The sequence below is a fragment of the Cataglyphis hispanica genome, chromosome 4 (genome assembly GCF_021464435.1).
Source record: "Cataglyphis hispanica isolate Lineage 1 chromosome 4, ULB_Chis1_1.0, whole genome shotgun sequence".
Lineage (NCBI taxonomy): Eukaryota > Metazoa > Arthropoda > Insecta > Hymenoptera > Formicidae > Cataglyphis > Cataglyphis hispanica.
The window spans coordinates 12,060,242-12,079,881 of record NC_065957.1 but is presented as its reverse complement, the minus strand read 5'-3'; the positions used below and the strand labels follow the sequence as shown (position 1 = coordinate 12,079,881).

Here is a 19,640-nt window from a genome sequence, read left to right as displayed (position 1 = left end):
ATATGCGATTAGTATAGTTTCTTCGAATTAGACATTAGACTGATTAGACGCGCGATAAGCAATTGACTTGTGACACGTGACATGTGTATTTGAAACTCTTTATTTACATCACTTTATCCTCGGCGGTTCAAATAAATGACCTCGGGGAGGGACTCTTATTAATGTTTTCAAAAGAAAAAAAGGGAGAGGAAAAAAACAGCATGACGCACGCATTAATGTCACGAGTCCGCACACGAGTCGTCAGTCGTCAGTAATGTATCGCAGCGCGGCCAATACACTTTTATTTCAGACAGACGCATAATAATTATTACGGATTTGCGACGGCCATTTTGCCACTCGTAAAGAAACTAGGTATGGCCATCTGACACTACACGCGAATTCCTCTGACAACCGACAACGCGTTTCGCACGATAAAACAACAACGCAATTACATCGGAGGCTCGTGTTTATATCGTGAGTGAGACAGACAACAGCGATTATCACGACGGCTCGTTCGCCAATCGCCAGTCGTGCCAGTCGTGCGACGACGTTACCGGGAATTTACTTGTGTATAATCGTCGCGTGTGACATCTAACCTATAAGATTCCATTTCGTAGAAGAAATCGAGAGAAAATCACGGGTGGAATCGAGTCACTCTTCTTTCATTTCAGGAAGAATGCGATCGGCAGGATCGTCGACAGATGCGACAAGCGCTGACGGAAAGTGAAATTAGCGAGATTATACCGGCGCTCTACCAAGATTTTATTGTATATATACATACCGCGAGCTCTCTCTATTTACAACTCGCTTGCAGCGCATAAACGTCAGCGATGCACGAAATCGACAACGCGCTTGAAACTATGCGAAATATTACAATTGCTCCTAGTAAAATTGAACGATAATCAATGCGATTTGTATAAGAAGGTATTTGTCGCTTTTTTTATACGGCAGAATATTACTGAGATTTACTGATTCGATAAAAAATTCATATAATCTTTGCTTATGCGACGCGCTCCGATCAAGTTTTATTTGTATATTTAAGCAATATAACAGCGAGGCCGAAAGAATACTCCACTCTATTGCAACAGAGACATGTACCAATGGATAGCTGAAATATTTTTATAAGATTATAAGCTCTCATAAGACAGAGAGAGAGAGAGAGTGAGAGTGTATATCGGCAGATTATGATGTTTTATATGTATTAATATTATGTTTAAGGTTTTACGTAGAAAGTTAACTATCCAGATTGTTGCGGCATAGAAAAGAGAGTACTTTTTATAACGTGCCAGTCAATCTTGCGCAAGAGATTGCACGCTATATATTGAGTGCCACGTATACAAGAGTGGTTCAAGAACAATCAACTTAGTGCCATGTACAGAAATAGTATTTGTATTCACTAAAATTAATATATCTATTATATCTGTAATATGAGACAGTGTACAGAGGATAAAGCCTGACCCACAGGCTGTTGCATGCATCGATAATAGTTCACATCGTTAAAAAAATATGGATGAGAGAAGAGTAGCAGATTATTTTGTTATTGCTGGTTTACCCGGTCAAGACAATGAATTTAATCAAGATAATAATGAAACGAACGATAAACTAGAAGATTGGTGCCAGGAAGGCACTCATCTGAAAGACATGCACATGCCACCTCCTATCACAGATCTTGCCGTAATATTTCCTGCTCTGGGGGAATATTGTCCCGAAGGATATACACTATTGGAACAAACTGTATCAGGTTTTCCAGCAGATTTGAATCATGGGAGTTTACGAACAAACGAGTGTTACTTATGCTACAGAAGAGGACGAGACAAACCTCCTTTAGTTGATATTGGTAAGGAAAAAAAGAACAAAATTTTAGTAATTATGCAGCAAATATTAAAAGCAACAATACATATATATAGCAAATTCTAGATAATAAAGTTATTAATCACTTTTTATCTAAATATTTTTATATTTTATTTTCCATAGGTGTAATATATGATGGAAAAGAACGTATAATGCAAGATGCTGAAATGGTATTAGAGACTCCTAAAGGCTATGTAGCAAACGTAAATAATTCTACTTCAAAAATTTTTGTAACATACAGACGAGCGAGTCGAAAGATGCCTTGCAATTCTCTTGTCGTTACGGACATATGCGTTATTTTGGCAAATAAAGGGGAGAGCCCTCCGCATGCATTCTGTGTCATCAATAAGAATTTGAACAAAGGAATGCTAGGCAGTGATGTATTTTTATGCTATAAAAAGTCTATGAATCGCGCTAATTTGATATCATTTAAGCCAGCAATACTCTATAAATATCCTACGGCTGATTATAACAGTTTTGTCTTTCCGAATTCTGTCGCCATGTTTTGTCTACCGATGGGTGCGACTATAGAATGTTGGCCTAAAGTAGCATGTAAACCTAAACCAGTATTCTCGACATTTGTCTTAACAGGCGATGCTGCTCAAAAAATGTATGGTTCAGCGATAACGTTTTATGAAGAACTACAATTTGAATCAGACACTTCAAACTGTAAAAATAATCAAGAAATCATGGATACAGTAGAGAATAATAAAAATAATGGTACATATATATTTCATAATCTTAATTTCACAGTCTTAACTTCCCTATTGATTGTTATAAGTAATATGTCTACTAAAAATTATTTTCTTACATCTTGTGTTTTATGTTACATGTATTTCGTTTTGTTTCAGCGGATAATATAGAAATGATAAGCAAAAATAAGCAGCAGATGAAAATAAAATTGTTCAAAAGATCTGGTATACTTAAGAAGCTCAGTATATTGCAACTAGAAAAGTTGCAATATACGGATCCCGCGAGCCAATCACTGAATATTAGTAAATCTATATGTATATTGTCTCATTGGCCGTTTTTCGACACGTTCGAAAAATTTCTAGTTTTTTTGCATGGCATGGTGAACGGTAAACCGCAAAGTGTCCCGATTGAAAAGTATATTTCATATTTTTTGTGCGATATACCATTCCCATGTCCACAGCGTCCAAGAATCTTGGTACAGCTCAGCAGTCGAGACAGATTAATTTTGACACAACCAGAGGATTCGCCCTTGCCTAGATCAGGCGCAAGTTTCAGACAACTACTGATAAACTTGGGACCTGACAATTGTTTATTGATACTATTATTAATATTAACCGAACAGAAAATATTAGTTCATTCCTTACGTCCGGATGTACTTACTTCAGTGAGCGAAGCTATTGCTATGATTCTCTTTCCTTTTAAATGGCAATGTCCCTACATACCATTGTGTCCTCTAGGATTAGCAGAGGTAATGCATATTACACACATACGTTTTTATATTGTTTTTTATATTGTTTCTTTTTAATGTTTGGATAGTTATACAAATGCATAAAATTTGAAAAGGTAATTATTAAGATTTAAACACATTTACAGGTATTACATGCACCATTACCATTTCTGATTGGTGTGGACTCAAGGTTCTTTGATTTATATGATCCTCCTTCTGATGTCAATTGTGTAAACTTGGATACCAATAATATAGCAATATGTGAAGATAAAAAATATTTAAATGTAAAATTATTACCTAAAAAAGCAGCTAGACAGCTCAGAAATTGGTTGGAGATTTTGTCTTCAAAAATAAGTTCGTGGGGAAAAACTAACTGTTCTCAAAAAGGTATATTATTATTAGTTTATCTTTCCTTTTTATTTTTTTTTTTTTTTGCGATATTTATTTATTATTTTTATATTTTAGATAGAGGCGATGAAGACTTTAGTGTAGACAGAGAGTTTCAACAAAAACGGAAAGAGCAAGCTTTAGAACTCGAAATACAGGATGCTTTTTTAAGATTTATGGCGACGATTCTCAAAGGATATCGAAGTTATTTAGTACCAATTACAAAAGCACCTACTGTAGGGACAACAGATTCGACAAGTTTATTTAATTTCCAAGCGTTTTTGAGAACTCGCGATAAAGCCCATGCTAAATTTTACGCCATGCTCGTGAAAACGCAAATATTTGCTAGGTAAATCAATTTACATTTCTGTATGTCAATTTTATTATGATTATGCGCGTATATATATCATGTAATCGCTACGTATATATACATAATTATAATTCTATTCTAATAAAAAAAAAAAAAATTAATTTTAGATTTATAGAAGAAAGAAGTTTTGTGTCTGATATGGATATGGCGGGATTAGCATTTTTCGATGAGTGTACAGAACGAATTGAGGAAGAAAATGGTATGAATAAATTTAGATATATTTTTCTATATTAGAGTCTATATAATATGATAAAATGGCTTCTCATTTCTTGTTTAATTTTTAGTAATTCTTTTGGAATTGGATGAATCTCAACACAGTGAGCGTACAGTGTTTATACCTCCACCTGAAGCAGGAACAAATCAAACACCAATAACATATAAATTGTTTAAATTGAATCCAGATTTAATGAGGCCTCAGAAGAACTTTTGTTTGAAGAATCCATCTTTAAGTGCCTTTGGAATGGTACCTGGGAGTCCCATGGCTCGTAGAACAAAGCATGAAATCAAAGTTGCTCAAAGGATGGCTAGAAAACAAGTAAATAAAACGATATATTAATTATATAATAAAACACACCTGAGTTTTCTTACAGTTAATAAAATTTGTCTTTATGTTTATTCAGGCCGCGATGCCCGACAGATGGGGCAGATGTCTGCTTGGTACATGTTACAGTCTTTGGTTTTTACACTTACCAGCCATGCTGCAAGTCTCCAATCAACCAGCTGCAATTTTGCATCAAGCTTATGAATTATTAGTCAAAATGCAAAAGTTACGTCTCGATCCTATGGAAGAGGTATATAAGAACTTTGAATATATTATAAATCAATAACACTTAAAGAGTTAAAAAAAAAGATTGTTGTATTTAAATAATATCTGTTATTATCCAGGTATGCTACAGAGCTATGATGCAACTTTGTGGCATGTATGGTCAACCAGTTTTAGCTGTAAAGTTACTGTTCCATATGAAACGCAGCGGTGTACAACCTAACGCTTTAACCTACGGATTTTACAATAAAGTAAACTATTTCTATTTCATATTAAATTAGTAAATATAACATCTTTGTCAAAATATAAATTTAATGTTGTGTATTTATTTTATATTGTTTTTTCATAATATTGTATATTTATTTCATATTCATTGGGTATTATTTTGTATATTATTATTTATAATAATTATTGTTAATTTCAATAATTTTAATTAATATTTTTTTATACATTTATATAGGCTGTTCTCGAAGCAACATGGCCTTCTGATATGACAAATTCGAGTCAACTGATGTGGAACAAGTTGCGAAATGTTATTGTTGGAGCAGCATTATTTAAAAAGGCTGGGAAGAAGAGCGCTAGAAGACGATTGAGTTCTAACGCGGATTTTTTAACCGCCGATAAGACTGAAGGCATGGAACATGCCCTTTCTCGGTCTAGTCTCGACAGTTCTCATTCTCAAGACACTGAAGCTGCTCATAGTGATTGTGAGTGAATTTTGTTTTATACGTGACTTAGCTAGCTCTTGTATAATTGTCTTTCTTTATTCGGCAGCTACTAAAGGTAGTTCTGTATCAGATCTACCTGGATTCGGATCACTCGAATTGAAAGCTAAACTTCTTCGGCAGAATAGTATAGTGAAAGACCAAGCGACATTGAATATGTTGCAATCGGACGAATTGGAGCGAACACCTAATAATCCAAGGTATCTTGTATGTTTATTACTAGAACTTGTGAACGTTAGTCTCGCTCTCAGGTTTTCCCAAGTCGCTGAAACCGCTTGTTTTTTTATAAATTATATCATATTATTTTACTAGTATTATGATGGGTGCAAGAGAGAGTATTTATTGTATAGAATATTTTTGCTCATTGTTACAGACATCTGTAATAATTAATCTGCGTGCTGAGTATGCATTGAATATTTTACAGTGCTAATTTGCATGTATAGGCTTATGTAGATGTAATATTTTTTATGTAGGCTAATGCGCAGTGTTGAATCACCATTAAAAAGTCCCGTGCGCACACCAGTTACGGAAAATGACCCATTGGGTGCTCTCATTAATGACGAAACACCGATTGTGTCACCTTCCGAGGAGAATGATTCAAATTGCTCAACAAGTACTTTAACTGTTTTAAATAATACGACTGAAGAGAGACCAGGAGGACCACTTTTATTTAGAAGGTATGATATAATTTGTATATTGTATCTGCATGTGAAATCTTGAATATATCAAATATATAAAATATTTAGATAAGGAAATAAAAACTGAAATTTAGAGTTAGAAATTATAGAATCAAATTTTAGAAGCATATATATATTTTATAAGCATAAATATTTTTTCCTAAAAATAAATATAAAGAGAAAAAGAAAAACATATAAGATTATAATTGTCACAATCACCTAATGGGAAACTGTTACTGGTGAAAATTATCACGAATACTCGCACAATAAAAGTATTTTTCTTTTTGTAACAACCAGTTGCGTTAATCATGCTTTATATTCTTTAGAAATATATAAATTTCATATTTCGTCTCATATATTTGATTCTGAAACACAAAAAGCATTCTAATGTGTTTACAGCAGCATTCTCCCACGTAGTGCAACCTTTCATCAAGCAGTAGATGAAAGTGGCATGACAGTAGGTGGACATTTACAGAGGAGTGAGACAATGCCTCACTCTGTGGCACAACAAGGGGAACAGGAGAGAGAAAAGGAGAAACTAGAAATAAGCAGTCTTTGGTCTCAAAATAAGGATAGTGTAACATCCAGCCTCTCTAGCTTAGGATCTAGTCTTAAACTTAGTTTCGGGTAAGATATTTGCGAGATATTTAATTTGATAACATGCACAATGTGTAGTTTAATAATAATTTTTACAGTATGCACATACATATAGTCATTCCTCCAAAATGTCATGATAATATACACTTGCACAAGACGTAATTAATTTATATTTTGTAATTGTAGAAGAAAGAAATATATAATGTCTTGTGTGCAAAAACATGAATAAATCACACTTTTGTTTGTGTGTATGTATATATATATATATATATATATATATATATATATATATATATATTTTTTTTTTTTTTTAATTAAATACACATAATGCAATATATCAATGTGAAAAGTATTATGAATATATGATAAAAACGTCTGATAATTGAATATACTTTTAATCACATTGATGGAGGAACGATACAAATTTATTTTCTTTTATTGTTTTGCATGTGCATTTGTGTTTTTTTTTCTGTTATTTTATTCATTAAATGTAGACGATACTCCACGGGTGGATTGGCGTTTGCTAAAAATAAGGATTTAATATCATCAAATCAACTTATTGAATCTCTTAGTCTCTCCAGTTATATCAGGTACGTAATGTAAATAGCTGCATAGATGCTTATTGGATATGCGTTTTATCTTTGTGTGGGTATCTTTACAGAATAATATATTCATAATATTTATATAAACCAATTTGTCTCTTTTGTTTGCGCATTTTTTTCGATTTTATATAGTACAAATTCTTGTTTTAGCCCGTCAAGTTTGACAGGAAAGAAATCGAACGAAATAATACTTGGTGGTCTGAATAGCTTGAAATCTGCTGCAACAACTGTTGTTAAAAAATTTGATGAGATAAAAGAAGCAATCTCGGCGACCAGTACGCCAGTAAAAAATAAGGAACGTGAACAAAAAATAGCTTACGGAATATCGCACGAGTCTTTAGATTCTCTTACTGATGGATCTTTACAAGATCGAAATGAAATTTCTATGAAAGCATCAGGTATGTAATATAAAATATACGCGAACGATAAACATCATACATTTATATTATGTGATAGTATTCTATTTTTTTTTTTTTTTTAACAGGTGATGGAAATATAGATTTATGCTCACTGTATGAACTCACGGAGTGTCTATATCCAAAGGGCACTAGAGAATTGGAGGAACGTCTTGCCATTGAACTTGTGCTTTCCAGTGCCAGTAGATGTCATCATTGCGCTGCTATTTTGTACGACGAAGAGATAATGGCTGGTTGGCAGCCGGAAGATTCCAACTTAAATACAGTCTGTCAGTATTGCGATAAGGCTACTGTACCTCTACTCACAGTTACAATATTAGATTACAGGTAAAAAACCACATCATAAACACATTATTATTCTTGAATAATATAAGAATTGAATAATATTTGAATACGTTTACATAGATGTGAAGCAAGCGAAAAAAATAACGACCCTTTAATGGGAGCATTAGTGGAATTACTAGATCAACCGAAGGAATCGCTGGAACCAATAACGGTACCATATTTAAACCCATTAGTTTTGAGAAAGGAATTGGAGAGCGTGTTAAGTCAAGAAGGAGACGCTTGTCTCACCAAGCATAGGTTTATTCAGGAGCATCCAATAGTGTATTGGAATTTGATCTGGTATTTTGAAAGGATTAATTTAACAAGCCATCTACCTGATCTCTGGTTGAATAATGATAAAAATTCAGAACTTCAAAGAACTGTAGGATTGGTGGGTGTCAGAACAATGTGGGATAATGAACGATTACACATGGATCGTTTACCTATGTATCTCCAATGGAAATTAAATTCTACAGAGGATAGAACGTAAGTTTCATTTTAGATCGTTTTTCAAGTTACTAATTAATAGATATAGCAATTAATTAAATTTCAAGTATATGTATGTTGATTTTTTTTATTAATGAGATTAAAGCAACGATTGTCTAGATTATGCAAAGTAAACTTTTTTTTCTTTTTAAACAAGTATATGTGCAAAATCATTGTTAACTTTTTGTTTCACTTTTGTTTTACAGTTTGATGCAGGCAGTGATAACATATGTTCGTTGCAACGACTTAGCAGAACCTATAATAAGAGTGGCCTTAGAAAGAAGTAAACATCAAACAGGCGATCATCCGTTTTCTATATATAGAGATATTCTGTTTTTGGCATTTATTGTATTGGGCAGGACGAATATTGATCAAGGTGGGGGCTATAATTTTAAAAAAATTATATAAGATGTGTACTTTTTAAATGACTGATTCAATTATTGAAATATTTGTCAAATTTGATTGTAGTATATTAATTTCGTGTTTGTAATATTAATCATTATTCTTACAGGCGTCTTCGATAGAGAATACAGTTTGTCGCTAGAGAAATTTTCCGAAAACGAGGAGAAATTACTGCATAAAATTGATGCTCCACCAACGATGATGTCAATTTATTGCAGACATTATTTTAAGCAATTAAATGTTTGAGAAACATGAGCAGCCGTGAATAATTCCGAAGAAAACTCATTCCCTTCGAAACATCGCAGGAAGGGTGCGATTTTGCGTGAATAATAAATGCTCGTAAATACGAACATTTATAGCTCTATTTTCAAAATTGCGTGCACGAGGGATGATTTACATGCATAAAGGACGATGTTTAAATCAGGCGCTGTTAAAATCGAATGTCGAAATCTCTGACATAATATTATACAACGCATCATTGACGTCTCTTCTATACGTTGAACGTTTGTCTAATACGGAAGATTGTTACTGTTAATAATAATGATTTGAGCTACAATGCCACTTCCTGAATGGCGCCAATTACGATTGATATCGTAGTAGCATGGACCTGCAAATCACCTTTTTTTCATGAGACTCCGCTTATTAGCTAACATCCATGATATTTGTCTTTGTGCAAAAATATAATCAAGTCATCTCGAATTCGAACTTATCCAATTCTCCAAATTTGATCGCGCACACGAGAACTGATAAATGAATAGTTATCAGATCAGTTGCATCAACTATTTCGCGCTAATCGCAATAAGTTGAATTTTCTTATCTTATTCGTGTCGTGGCGAAAAAGGCTGTGATCTAGGAAGAGATGGAGAATTACTTATCGTAATTGGCTGCCAATCGGAACTATTGAAGCTATCGATCTCGAGATCAGATCAGTGCAATATCAAGAGTTGAACGATAATAATGATTTTTAACTAATCGTACTACTCTGGCTCTTCATATGTTTATAATTGTTTTTAATGATTATTAACTTTTTTTTAAATAAATTCGGTCGCATGTCTCTGTTTTATGACTCAATATTCGCGCAGCGCAATAACAGTATCTAAGAGTACAATGTTAAAAAGTATTAAGTACCAAAGAACTTATACGGACTGTAAAAAACGATCGCAAGTTCAATTGCAACTGTAAATTCCCTCCAGGTGTGCTGTGACCTTAAATACGTTTCAGTCCGTCGCGTAATATCCCCAATGTAAAAAGGAAAAAAGGCTGTCGCGTGTGGATATTAGAAACAGGCAGCCTTTAATATACCGACTATTTTTTTTACCGAAAAAAGTGAGAGAGAGAGAGAGAGAGAGAAAGCGACGGTAACTATCGCGTGACATGATGAAACGCAGTATTCTTTCCTTGTACTCTTAGATAGAAACAATCATTTATCGCACGACGAACACACATAATATAAATATCGTTTCTCTACTCGTCCTAGGTGAAAAGTGCTCTTCACAAGGGTATGGCGTTAAACTCGATTGCTTACCCTCAAAGTAAAGTAAATATTTAGTGTGTGTGAGAGTGAATATTTTTATGAATTTTAGACATTTAAAGCATTTGTAATAGTTTAGCAAATTTAGTTAGGTTCTGCCCACAATTTATTCGTAACGGAATGAGATTATTCGTCGCGAGGTGACTCATAATTGCGACCTTTTATAATGTCGTGCACTTTTCATCTTGGATATTGCAGATGAATGTAGTTCATTCATTTCAATACTATGAATGTAGATTACAAGAATAAAGTCCGTTGAGGTATTTTACAGAAATCATTTGTTTCATTTTATTCTTCGGTTAATATCGACCCTACGTTTAATTTAAACCTAATGTCATCAATATATTATTCCTACACATTCTTTTAGAATTACTTTTGATACTTGAAGAATATGAAAAAATTAAATATATATGAATAGAATATATATTTAAATCTTATTTTCCATCTGTTAACTTTATTTTTCAGAGAATTCATTAATTTGTGCATAAAAAAGAATATTCTGTATATATTAAAATAAGCGCGTATATGGATCGTCTCGAAAAATTAATATTTTATGAAATATTTTATACGTGGATATACGAAATCTTGTAAGCTATTTACTTTTCACAGACTACATTTTAATAACTTTATACGCAAAGTGACGAGAAATGCTAATTTATGTAAAAATTCAGAGATAAGTAATGCGCTTTGCTGTATTATGCATTTCAGATTTATCATGGCTAAATATTTAGAATAATCCGTTCTATTTAGAGTTTGCTAAAATACATTTAATCGCCGCTTTGCATAAAAACAAAGCTTTGAAAAATAAAAATCGTTATTCGATAGTGTAAAAAGAATTATTAAGCCTTAAAGATATTATTTGTGAAAGGAAATCTGTCATACCGACGAAATTTTGGCGATATGAGCATGCGCAGCAATGAAAAGATATATGAAATATGAATAAAAATTGATAGCCCTACACGTTTACTATTTATCATTTATTAAATCCGTGTAAAGTAAAGTTCGCTTGGTGATTTTAATGTAACAAGATCTATAATTATATATAATTTCATTTAGATTTATAACTTTTTACGCAAAACGACGTTCAAATGCAAGAGATCTATAATTCTACAATTCTACGTTATCGTATCTTCCTTCCCTCGATTCGCCTTTATTGGACGCGCGCGCAGGCACGTGCAGGCGTTCATATACAGGATGTCCCATTTTAAATTTCACACTGTAATATCTGAAAATCTGTAAGTTTTAATAAGGAAACTTTTTGGACAAAAGTTGTTTAGTCCTGAGGGGGAAAAAAGATAAGAATATTAGTTAGACCTTGGATGGCATTGTTAAGATTAAAAGGTCATATAAAATTCACATTGAATTTTTTTAATTAAAATCTCTATGTTTTATTCCATACTCTTCTAGCTTATCTCGAGAGAGATAACTTTTCAAAAACTTTTTAAAAGAGATACTTTTCAAAACACTATAATAAAATATTTTTTTATTAATTATTTTTCGAGTTATTTTATATATTTTATCGAACATATTTTGATATAAAATATAAAATATCTCGTAAAATATTTTATATTTTATAACAACGCCACCCAAGGTCTATTTCTATTTTTTTTTCCTTCAGAATTAAACAACGTTTGTCTAAAAAGTTTCCTTTTAAAACTTACAGATTTTGAGGTATCATGATATAAAAGTTGAAATGGGACACCCTGTATATTCGCACATACACTCGCGCAACGTATCACCTTCGCTCGTTCGGACGGCTTGCTCGAACCCGAACGGCGAACGGCGAAGATAGCCGACGTGACATTCGTCGCAGCCGCAGTTGTCGTCGTCGCTCGTCGCCATTCGGGTCCGAGCCGTCCAAGTGAGTGAAGGTGCTACGCGGCGCGAGTTTTTTACTCCATCGTTCGGTTCGCGATTACGCGCGAGTATATGCGCAAATGTGCATGAGCGCGTGCGCGCGCGCCCAATAAAGGCGAATCGAGGGAAGGTACAATAACCGACCGCCCGGTTCACGGTTCTCGTTTTCTCATCGCGCGCGCGGCAGTGGTGCGTGGTGCGTTGCTGCGTTGCGTGTGACACGGTGTTGGTTATCACCGGACGGATACGCCTCGTGGAATATGTTCATCGAGCATTGAAAAGCGCGTTTCGCATCGAGACCGTGATCAAATGACAGTTGTATCATCGGTGCGCTTGTGCGTGTGCTAGTTTTTGCCGCTGCTACAGAGTCCATTCATCTTTTTTTTTTTTTTTCGTCTTTGCGCATCGTATACTCGATTCAGAAAAGAGAAGAGAAGAGAAATATTTCAAGATGTACTCCGATGGCCACGAAGTGGACGGTAGCTGGGTGCTGCGCGTCTATGTGACGGATCTGCAGGTCGAAAGGAGTTTACGCGTAAAGGGAGAGCTGCATATCGGCGGTGTCATGCTACGTCTCGTCGAAGATCTCGGTGAGTGTAACGCCTTGTGTATATCTTTTCTCTTTCTCTATCCTTTCCTTTCTCGCCGTATCTCTTCTTCTTTCGTCGCTACCTCTTCTCGTCTCCGATTCTCGATTTTGCATGACGTATGCAGCGCGATATAAAATACTGTTCCTTGACTTTCGTGTCACATTTACGCGTCTAATAGATCTCAATAAATAGCAGTATATCCGATAAATAGCATTTGAAATTGTCGGTAAGCGCGAAATAACGGATCCGCGTTTATTCGCGGCAATTTTAAAACAAACGTCTTGAAATTGCCGGCAAAATGGCGCGCATGTATTGTACGTACATACGTACATATATGTACTCGTTAAATTCAATAAGTAAAGTAATGCTGTCGTGCTTTTAATGTATTTTGTTAAGTAAGTTTATCGCAAAAGAGGCTACAGAGGCTTTTCTTTTAAACGATATTTTATTACACGGTAGAGAGAGAAATAAAATATGGTGCAAAATTAGTTCGAGATATCGTAACAAATATCGGAACAGATCGAGAATATGTATATAGTCACTAACGTGGTAAAGCGCGAATTAAATCAATCACTTAAATTTTCAACTTTTATTTATAATAAATGTTTCTTTTATTTAACCGAACATATTTGTATTTATTTTACTTATCAAAATATAAAAATATAAAGAGTAAATTACAGAGAAAGAGAGAGAGAGAGAGAGAGAAAGAGAAACAAGTACTTTTCTCTGCAAGAGTGCATTTTATCTCAATTTATTATTAAAAGCAGAGAAACAAAGAAAAATATATAATAAAAAGTATATTTTCAGCTAATTTTCTATAAAAAAAGTCAAAGAATTATTTATAGTGTGTGTATATATGTACGTGGATTTATGCATAAACATTCGAGAACTTCGGTAAATGTTTTTGACGCTATTATTTAAATCTCACCAGTTATCATTTTTCTTGTGAAATCGATTAGTCTTTTACGAGACTAAAAACATCGATCGCCCTTGCACCGTTGATAATTAGCCAAGTCGATGCGGGACGGTTTCATCCTCGTTGAATTAGCCAATTTCGATGGATTGAGAAAGAAAAAGATAGAGAACGGAGCCTAATACATCTATAGGGTGGCATATTATCCATGATGTAATCGGAAAAATGAAGTCTTGTGTAAAAAGTCGAAAACGTGGGTAAAAATATTCTTCTTACAAGACTTACGTATGCGAAGACAATTGTTTTTTTTATAAATAATCATTCCTTTTTCGATTATACCGCGCAGACCATCCTATATGCACATGTGTAAATTAAAAAAATAAAATCCAACAGAAGGAGACAGAGATACGCACAATTTGTTTGTTGATTCTGCCTTTAATCGTTCGTGAAATGTTTGTTTGCTTTCGCGAACTATAATTTTTCGCGTAGTTGAGTAGCAATAAATATAAAATTTCCGACTAAACATAGTGAAGAAACACTTCCGGTTAAGAAAGAATTCAAGCACACTGCGTTTGTTCGACGGGTGTGTGATAAGAAATTACTCGTCATATCTTGAGCGTGACCCGTTTGCGTGCGATAATGATAATTTTACATGAGTGCCGATATTCTTTCGCTCTCGTCAACTGTGAATAGCCACCAGGTACATAATATTTTGGTGAAGGACAAATGTATTAAATCATTGTATTAAATAAACAAATATATTATACGTCAATATGCGAACAATAGATGTTATAAAATATAACATCAAATTTTCTATAATTGGTTCAATAATTTGATTAAAATAATTATATTAATGTAATAAAATGTTGGAGAAAATCAATTAAAAAAAGAAATACACATCATTTTACTATCATATTTTTATTTCTTCTGTGATAATAATTTTATTTAATTATTTTATATTTATAATTTAATTTTTTTCTGCGCAAATAAGAGCAAATAGAATTATTTTTATTTCCAAAAAGAACTGATTGGTTTTTAAATTTTTTTTCGCACAGTTGATTGTCTCTTTCAAATATTGAAATAATTATTCTTATCCTTTATTCAGTCAAATTTAAATAGAATATTTATCGTAATAATACCCAGCTCTTTCTTCCCTTCACACGATGCAGAGATGATTGTGACTCATGAATATATTATAACGTGAAGTACCGAGTGTGGGTGCATTATTCAATCCTATTTTCACGAAACCTTCTACGAGGAATAAAAGTGTGAATCGATGTTGAAGAAAAATGAATAAATATGAATAAAATAATAACAACATTAAACACACACACTTACCTTGTGTATATACATATATTGATTTGAGAATGTCGGAGACAATCGATTTTTTCGAAGAAAGAAGGACATCGAATGTGTCACAGCGCGGAGCCAGGTAGAAAAATCTGGCAGCCATATCTTTTGTAGACTGATCCTCTTTTTTATTTCGCGACACCAGCCCGGCCCCAACAGGTTAGCGTGGTCGTGCAGGTTCTCGCTTCTCGCTGCATCACCGCTCGACCACTCCGAACCGGACCGACGTGTATTACCGGCTCCGAGTCTTATGTAAATACACCGGGTGTCCCATAGCCGCGATCCAATGCATTACAATGAGTCGTGAATTTGAATGTTTGGCTGAGAAAATATATATATATATATATATATCAGAAAGACAGGTATTTCTAAAGATTTAAAAGATGTTCACGCAATATTTACAAGATTGAATAAGAATGCTCAATTAACATGGACATAAAGATACATTTTATTTTACGTACAAAATTTTAATTTGCAAATTTATTTAATTTTTATTTAAAATAATTTTAAGAACGCGTATAGGTATTTATTTCGAATAGTATTGTGTTTCTAAAAAAATGCGCTTTTTTATTTTTAACATACTATTGCTGTTCAGATATAATGGATAAGACAGCCGATATAATTTTGAGACTAAAAATGCAAAATGAAATGGGACAAATATAGAATAGAACAAAACATTTCCCCCTTTTACTTCTCATTTGTATCCGAACACGAGGGAAAGAAAATCTCATATGGCTTCTGTATTTAATTCTTCTGTAATGAAATAACCTTGAATAATAAATAATAAATTCTTAAATAATATATATTTTGAAAATTCCAAGTATTTGGCTAATTCAAATACAAATCGGCAATAATAAAATATAATCTATTTTTTGACAATATAAACAATGTGTGCTTTTTTTTACAGTTTACTCGGATTCGTTAAACTAGACACAATAAAGCTCGAATAATGCAATAACGATAAAACCGTGTTATGTCTCTACGATTATCGCGAGAATCTTGCCTTTACGATTCGAACACGATCTCAAGTTACATCTTTTTTTAGCCATTTCTTCATTCTAACTTGTTCGCCCCATAAATTCCGCATTATAATCTGTAAACACGTTGCGCAAGCCATTTCGAAGCAGCTCGAGCATATTTTGTTCTATGTTACGCAATTGATATGATACGCATTGGTACATTGCAAAATAAAACTTGTATGTTTCGCACAATTTTATCTCGAGGCATTATATATATATATATATATATATATATATATATATATATATATATTATTTAATTATTTTGTCATTTAATTTTTTTCTTATAATTACATATATAATTTTCTCCACATGAAATAAGATTGTAGGTATATACGATAGAAAATAGTATAATTATATTTTGCGAACATTCTCGTTCGATATATTTAGTTCTTATGGAAATTCTCGATGATTAAATGCCGATCGAATAATTGACGTGTCTCATTGGTGAGACACGTGGCTCGCAAAGTCATGAAGGAAGAAAAAGGCAGCGACACCCGAGCCGATGTACCGTACGTCAGAGCTCGACGACAAGACTGCATTCTTCTTACGACTCTTCCGCGAAGCCATTGAAGACCCGCCGTTCTCACCGAAGTTCTCCCTTTCGCGGTCTCGAATTCAGTGAACTTGTGTTTCGAATTCATTTGAACTTATATCATGCATAAAATGCACGCTATGTAATTGTCTAATAAAGGAAAATCTTATGTTTATTCAATGACACGTTATATTTTTCTCGATTACATGAATTTTTCACGATATTTGATTGTCCATTTAAATCAAGTTGCAAAAGGATGAAAAACGTGCCGGACTGATTTTTTTTCCCTAGCCATCGAAGTGATGAGCAAGCGTGCGAAGGTTAAATCCGAAGGTCGAGTCACCGTGAAGTGCTCAAGTCGAATTATCTGCTCAGATTACATGTATAGTGTCGAATTACATACTGTAATTTTATATCGCGTCGGCTACCTTACGCGGTTTGCAATGAAGGCGAATCATTTTGGCGAAAACGGTTCAACACGGTATCGTGCGCGCACACAGCGCACACTATAGCGATTTATTATTAATGAGATACATCAATTACTGATAACATAAATTACTGATTCGTTAAAATAAAATTAATTATGATTTTTGCACTGATAGAGTTTCAGGATATCTTTCCAATAAAAAAATTACATTTTGGCATACAATATATGTATTTATAAAATGTTATATATATTTTTTTTTATTCAATATAAAAGAAATATAGATTTTTTTAATCCTTGAGAAGAGTAACTTGACGAGAAGAAATGTCACTTTTGTTAAAATTTATGACTTAGAAATGGAATAATTGCGCATGACCTGCGTATCATTTTGATTACGAATAAAAATCGAGAGAAGAAGAGTTGAAGGACGTGTAGATGAGTGATTTAATTCCATTTGCACATGACATTGGATCAAGGAATATTTTGTCTCTTATTTGTTCGTGGAAAAAACTTGGGAAGATTAAATTACCATTTCGTCGTTCTTTGGATACTCTTTAAAGTTGAAAATATCATCTGACTGAAACACATTTGATTTTTTGTCTAATTATTAATATTTTTGTAGAAAGTTTTATTCTACGTTTTCGGTTTTATCATTTTTCTTTACCGTTTGCATCACTAACAAAGTTATCATCCTGATGCGACTATTCTTTTGATTGTCATAAAAGAATTATATTTTTATTTTATTTTATAATTTCAACAAAATATTTTTGCGCTTTTTTGAGAAAAATATTAGTTCTTATTCTATATTTCAGCTTGTAATATATTTTGAGTCAAAATAATCGCGATTAACTATATTAAAAATCCTTCGCCAAGATAACAGTCGTATGTGTGTGTGTGGGTTAATCCTTGATCTTTCAAAGTCCAACTTGTTCGAACATTCTTATGAGACGATAATTGGCATTGACTATTGTCGATAATCTTGCAGCCGCGTTACGAATAGATATGCTAATAGATCACAGTTGCACTTGCTATTAAGCTTGCAATCTCAATTCGATTGGTTAGCACTGCGTTAATTGAAGGTGACGTTAAGAATTAACCGTGTCGCTATTAAAACGACGACAACAAACGCGCCTTTCTTAGTAGTCAATTGTTAATTGAAAGAATCAGTGAGTTTTTAGGCTATTATATCAAAATTTTTCAACATTTTTTAAATATCTGCCAATAAAAATATTTTATGAAAAGTTTATTTTATTTTAGATAAAGTAATAGTAAATATGTAGTTTTTATCAATCTGAAAACAAAAATTTCTATTTTTATAGTTAAAAATGTGCGTGAAAATGATTAGTTTGTCTTCAAATAAAGGCCACATTTTGCATATTAAATATAAATACCGAATGCATAACTTTGCGTAAAATGTGATGACGATGTTTATTTTAATATTGTGAGTCATAAAGATTATTTCTCATGTGAATTCTTTATTCTTGACGAAGTAAGTAAATGATTACTGAGTAAACGGGAAACATGAATAATGAATAAATAATTACAATAATCTTTAAATTATCGTAACTTTTTCGACTTAAATAATTTACAATCGACATTAAAGAAATTAATATCGAGTATTTTCTCCCGTTAATAGTTATTTTGATCTATTTAGAAAAATTTTCTATCTCTCTCGACAAGCATATAATGGAATAAATAATTGTGTAAGTTGCGTAAGAATTTCTCTGAAATATGAGCAATTCTACCGAAAACGTGATTTTTCACGGTCTGACGAACGTGATGAATTTATAATTGAGCGAGTGAATCATGCGCGATAAAGACAAGTTGTTCTTTCGAATAACTTGAGAGCACGAGAGCTTCATCCATACGTGCCTAGAATCCGCTAGACCAAAAATATTTAGAAGACTAAAGAGAGCCAGCCCGAGATGACTCTCGACACACGTCGCGCCGACAAGGAAATAGCAGAGATGACGATGATTTTAGCAGTGTCGATGAAACTCCGCTCTGAAACCTTGACCGAGCGACCTCATTATTACGGTTGAACGGCACGAAGGACGAGCCTTATAAGTCTATGAGTCGCGACGACAAATTCACGATGATTAACACGAATTTTTACGCGATATAATTCTCAATTTTAAATGAATTTAAGAGAGAGAAGAGTCTTAAATCGCAATGAATATCAGTGAAAAATGGACAAAATTTTATTCGAATAATAAATGATTTTTAAGACATTTGTAAATCTACTAGATAAATTTAACTTGATGAATCAAAAAACGTATCCATTATACGTATATATGTATGTGTATGTGTGTGTGTGTGTGTGTGTGTGTGATTAACGTAATGCTTCAAGATATATTTTACTGCATAAGCATTTGTGTATAATTGTAGTTTCCTTGTCTTTTATTTTTTCTTCTCCTTCTCT

The 19,640-nt window shown here is 33.2% G+C and overlaps 2 protein-coding genes across 9 annotated transcripts in view; both read left to right on the top strand.

The window, feature by feature from the left end:
- Positions 1–3: 3 nt before the first annotated feature.
- LOC126849051 (DENN domain-containing protein Crag) lies at positions 4–10,804 on the top strand. Of its 8 annotated transcripts, none has more exons than XM_050590518.1 (20): positions 4–351; positions 1,198–1,816; positions 1,954–2,550; positions 2,682–3,271; positions 3,397–3,637; positions 3,716–3,986; positions 4,115–4,206; positions 4,292–4,542; positions 4,628–4,798; positions 4,893–5,021; positions 5,231–5,477; positions 5,545–5,695; positions 5,969–6,172; positions 6,572–6,799; positions 7,264–7,359; positions 7,522–7,769; positions 7,856–8,114; positions 8,193–8,597; positions 8,804–8,973; positions 9,109–10,804. In XM_050590518.1, exons 2-20 carry the CDS (start codon positions 1,486–1,488, stop codon positions 9,243–9,245), a joined length of 4,818 nt encoding a protein of 1,605 aa, XP_050446475.1. In that variant the 5' UTR covers positions 4–351; positions 1,198–1,485; the 3' UTR covers positions 9,246–10,804. The 8 variants fall into 8 exon arrangements, with proteins under 8 accessions (XP_050446475.1, XP_050446473.1, XP_050446474.1 ...); XM_050590516.1 differs by having other exon boundaries at positions 651–1,816; XM_050590517.1 differs by having other exon boundaries at positions 4–453.
- A 1,557-nt stretch (positions 10,805–12,361) lies between these two features.
- LOC126848761 (unc-112-related protein) overlaps positions 12,362–19,640 on the top strand; it is a 33,762-nt gene continuing 26,483 nt past the window's right edge. The window contains exon 1 of the mRNA XM_050589929.1: positions 12,362–12,977. Coding sequence (XP_050445886.1) covers positions 12,839–12,977 — 139 coding nt within the window. The 5' untranslated portion in view covers positions 12,362–12,838. The remainder of the gene's footprint in view (positions 12,978–19,640) is intronic.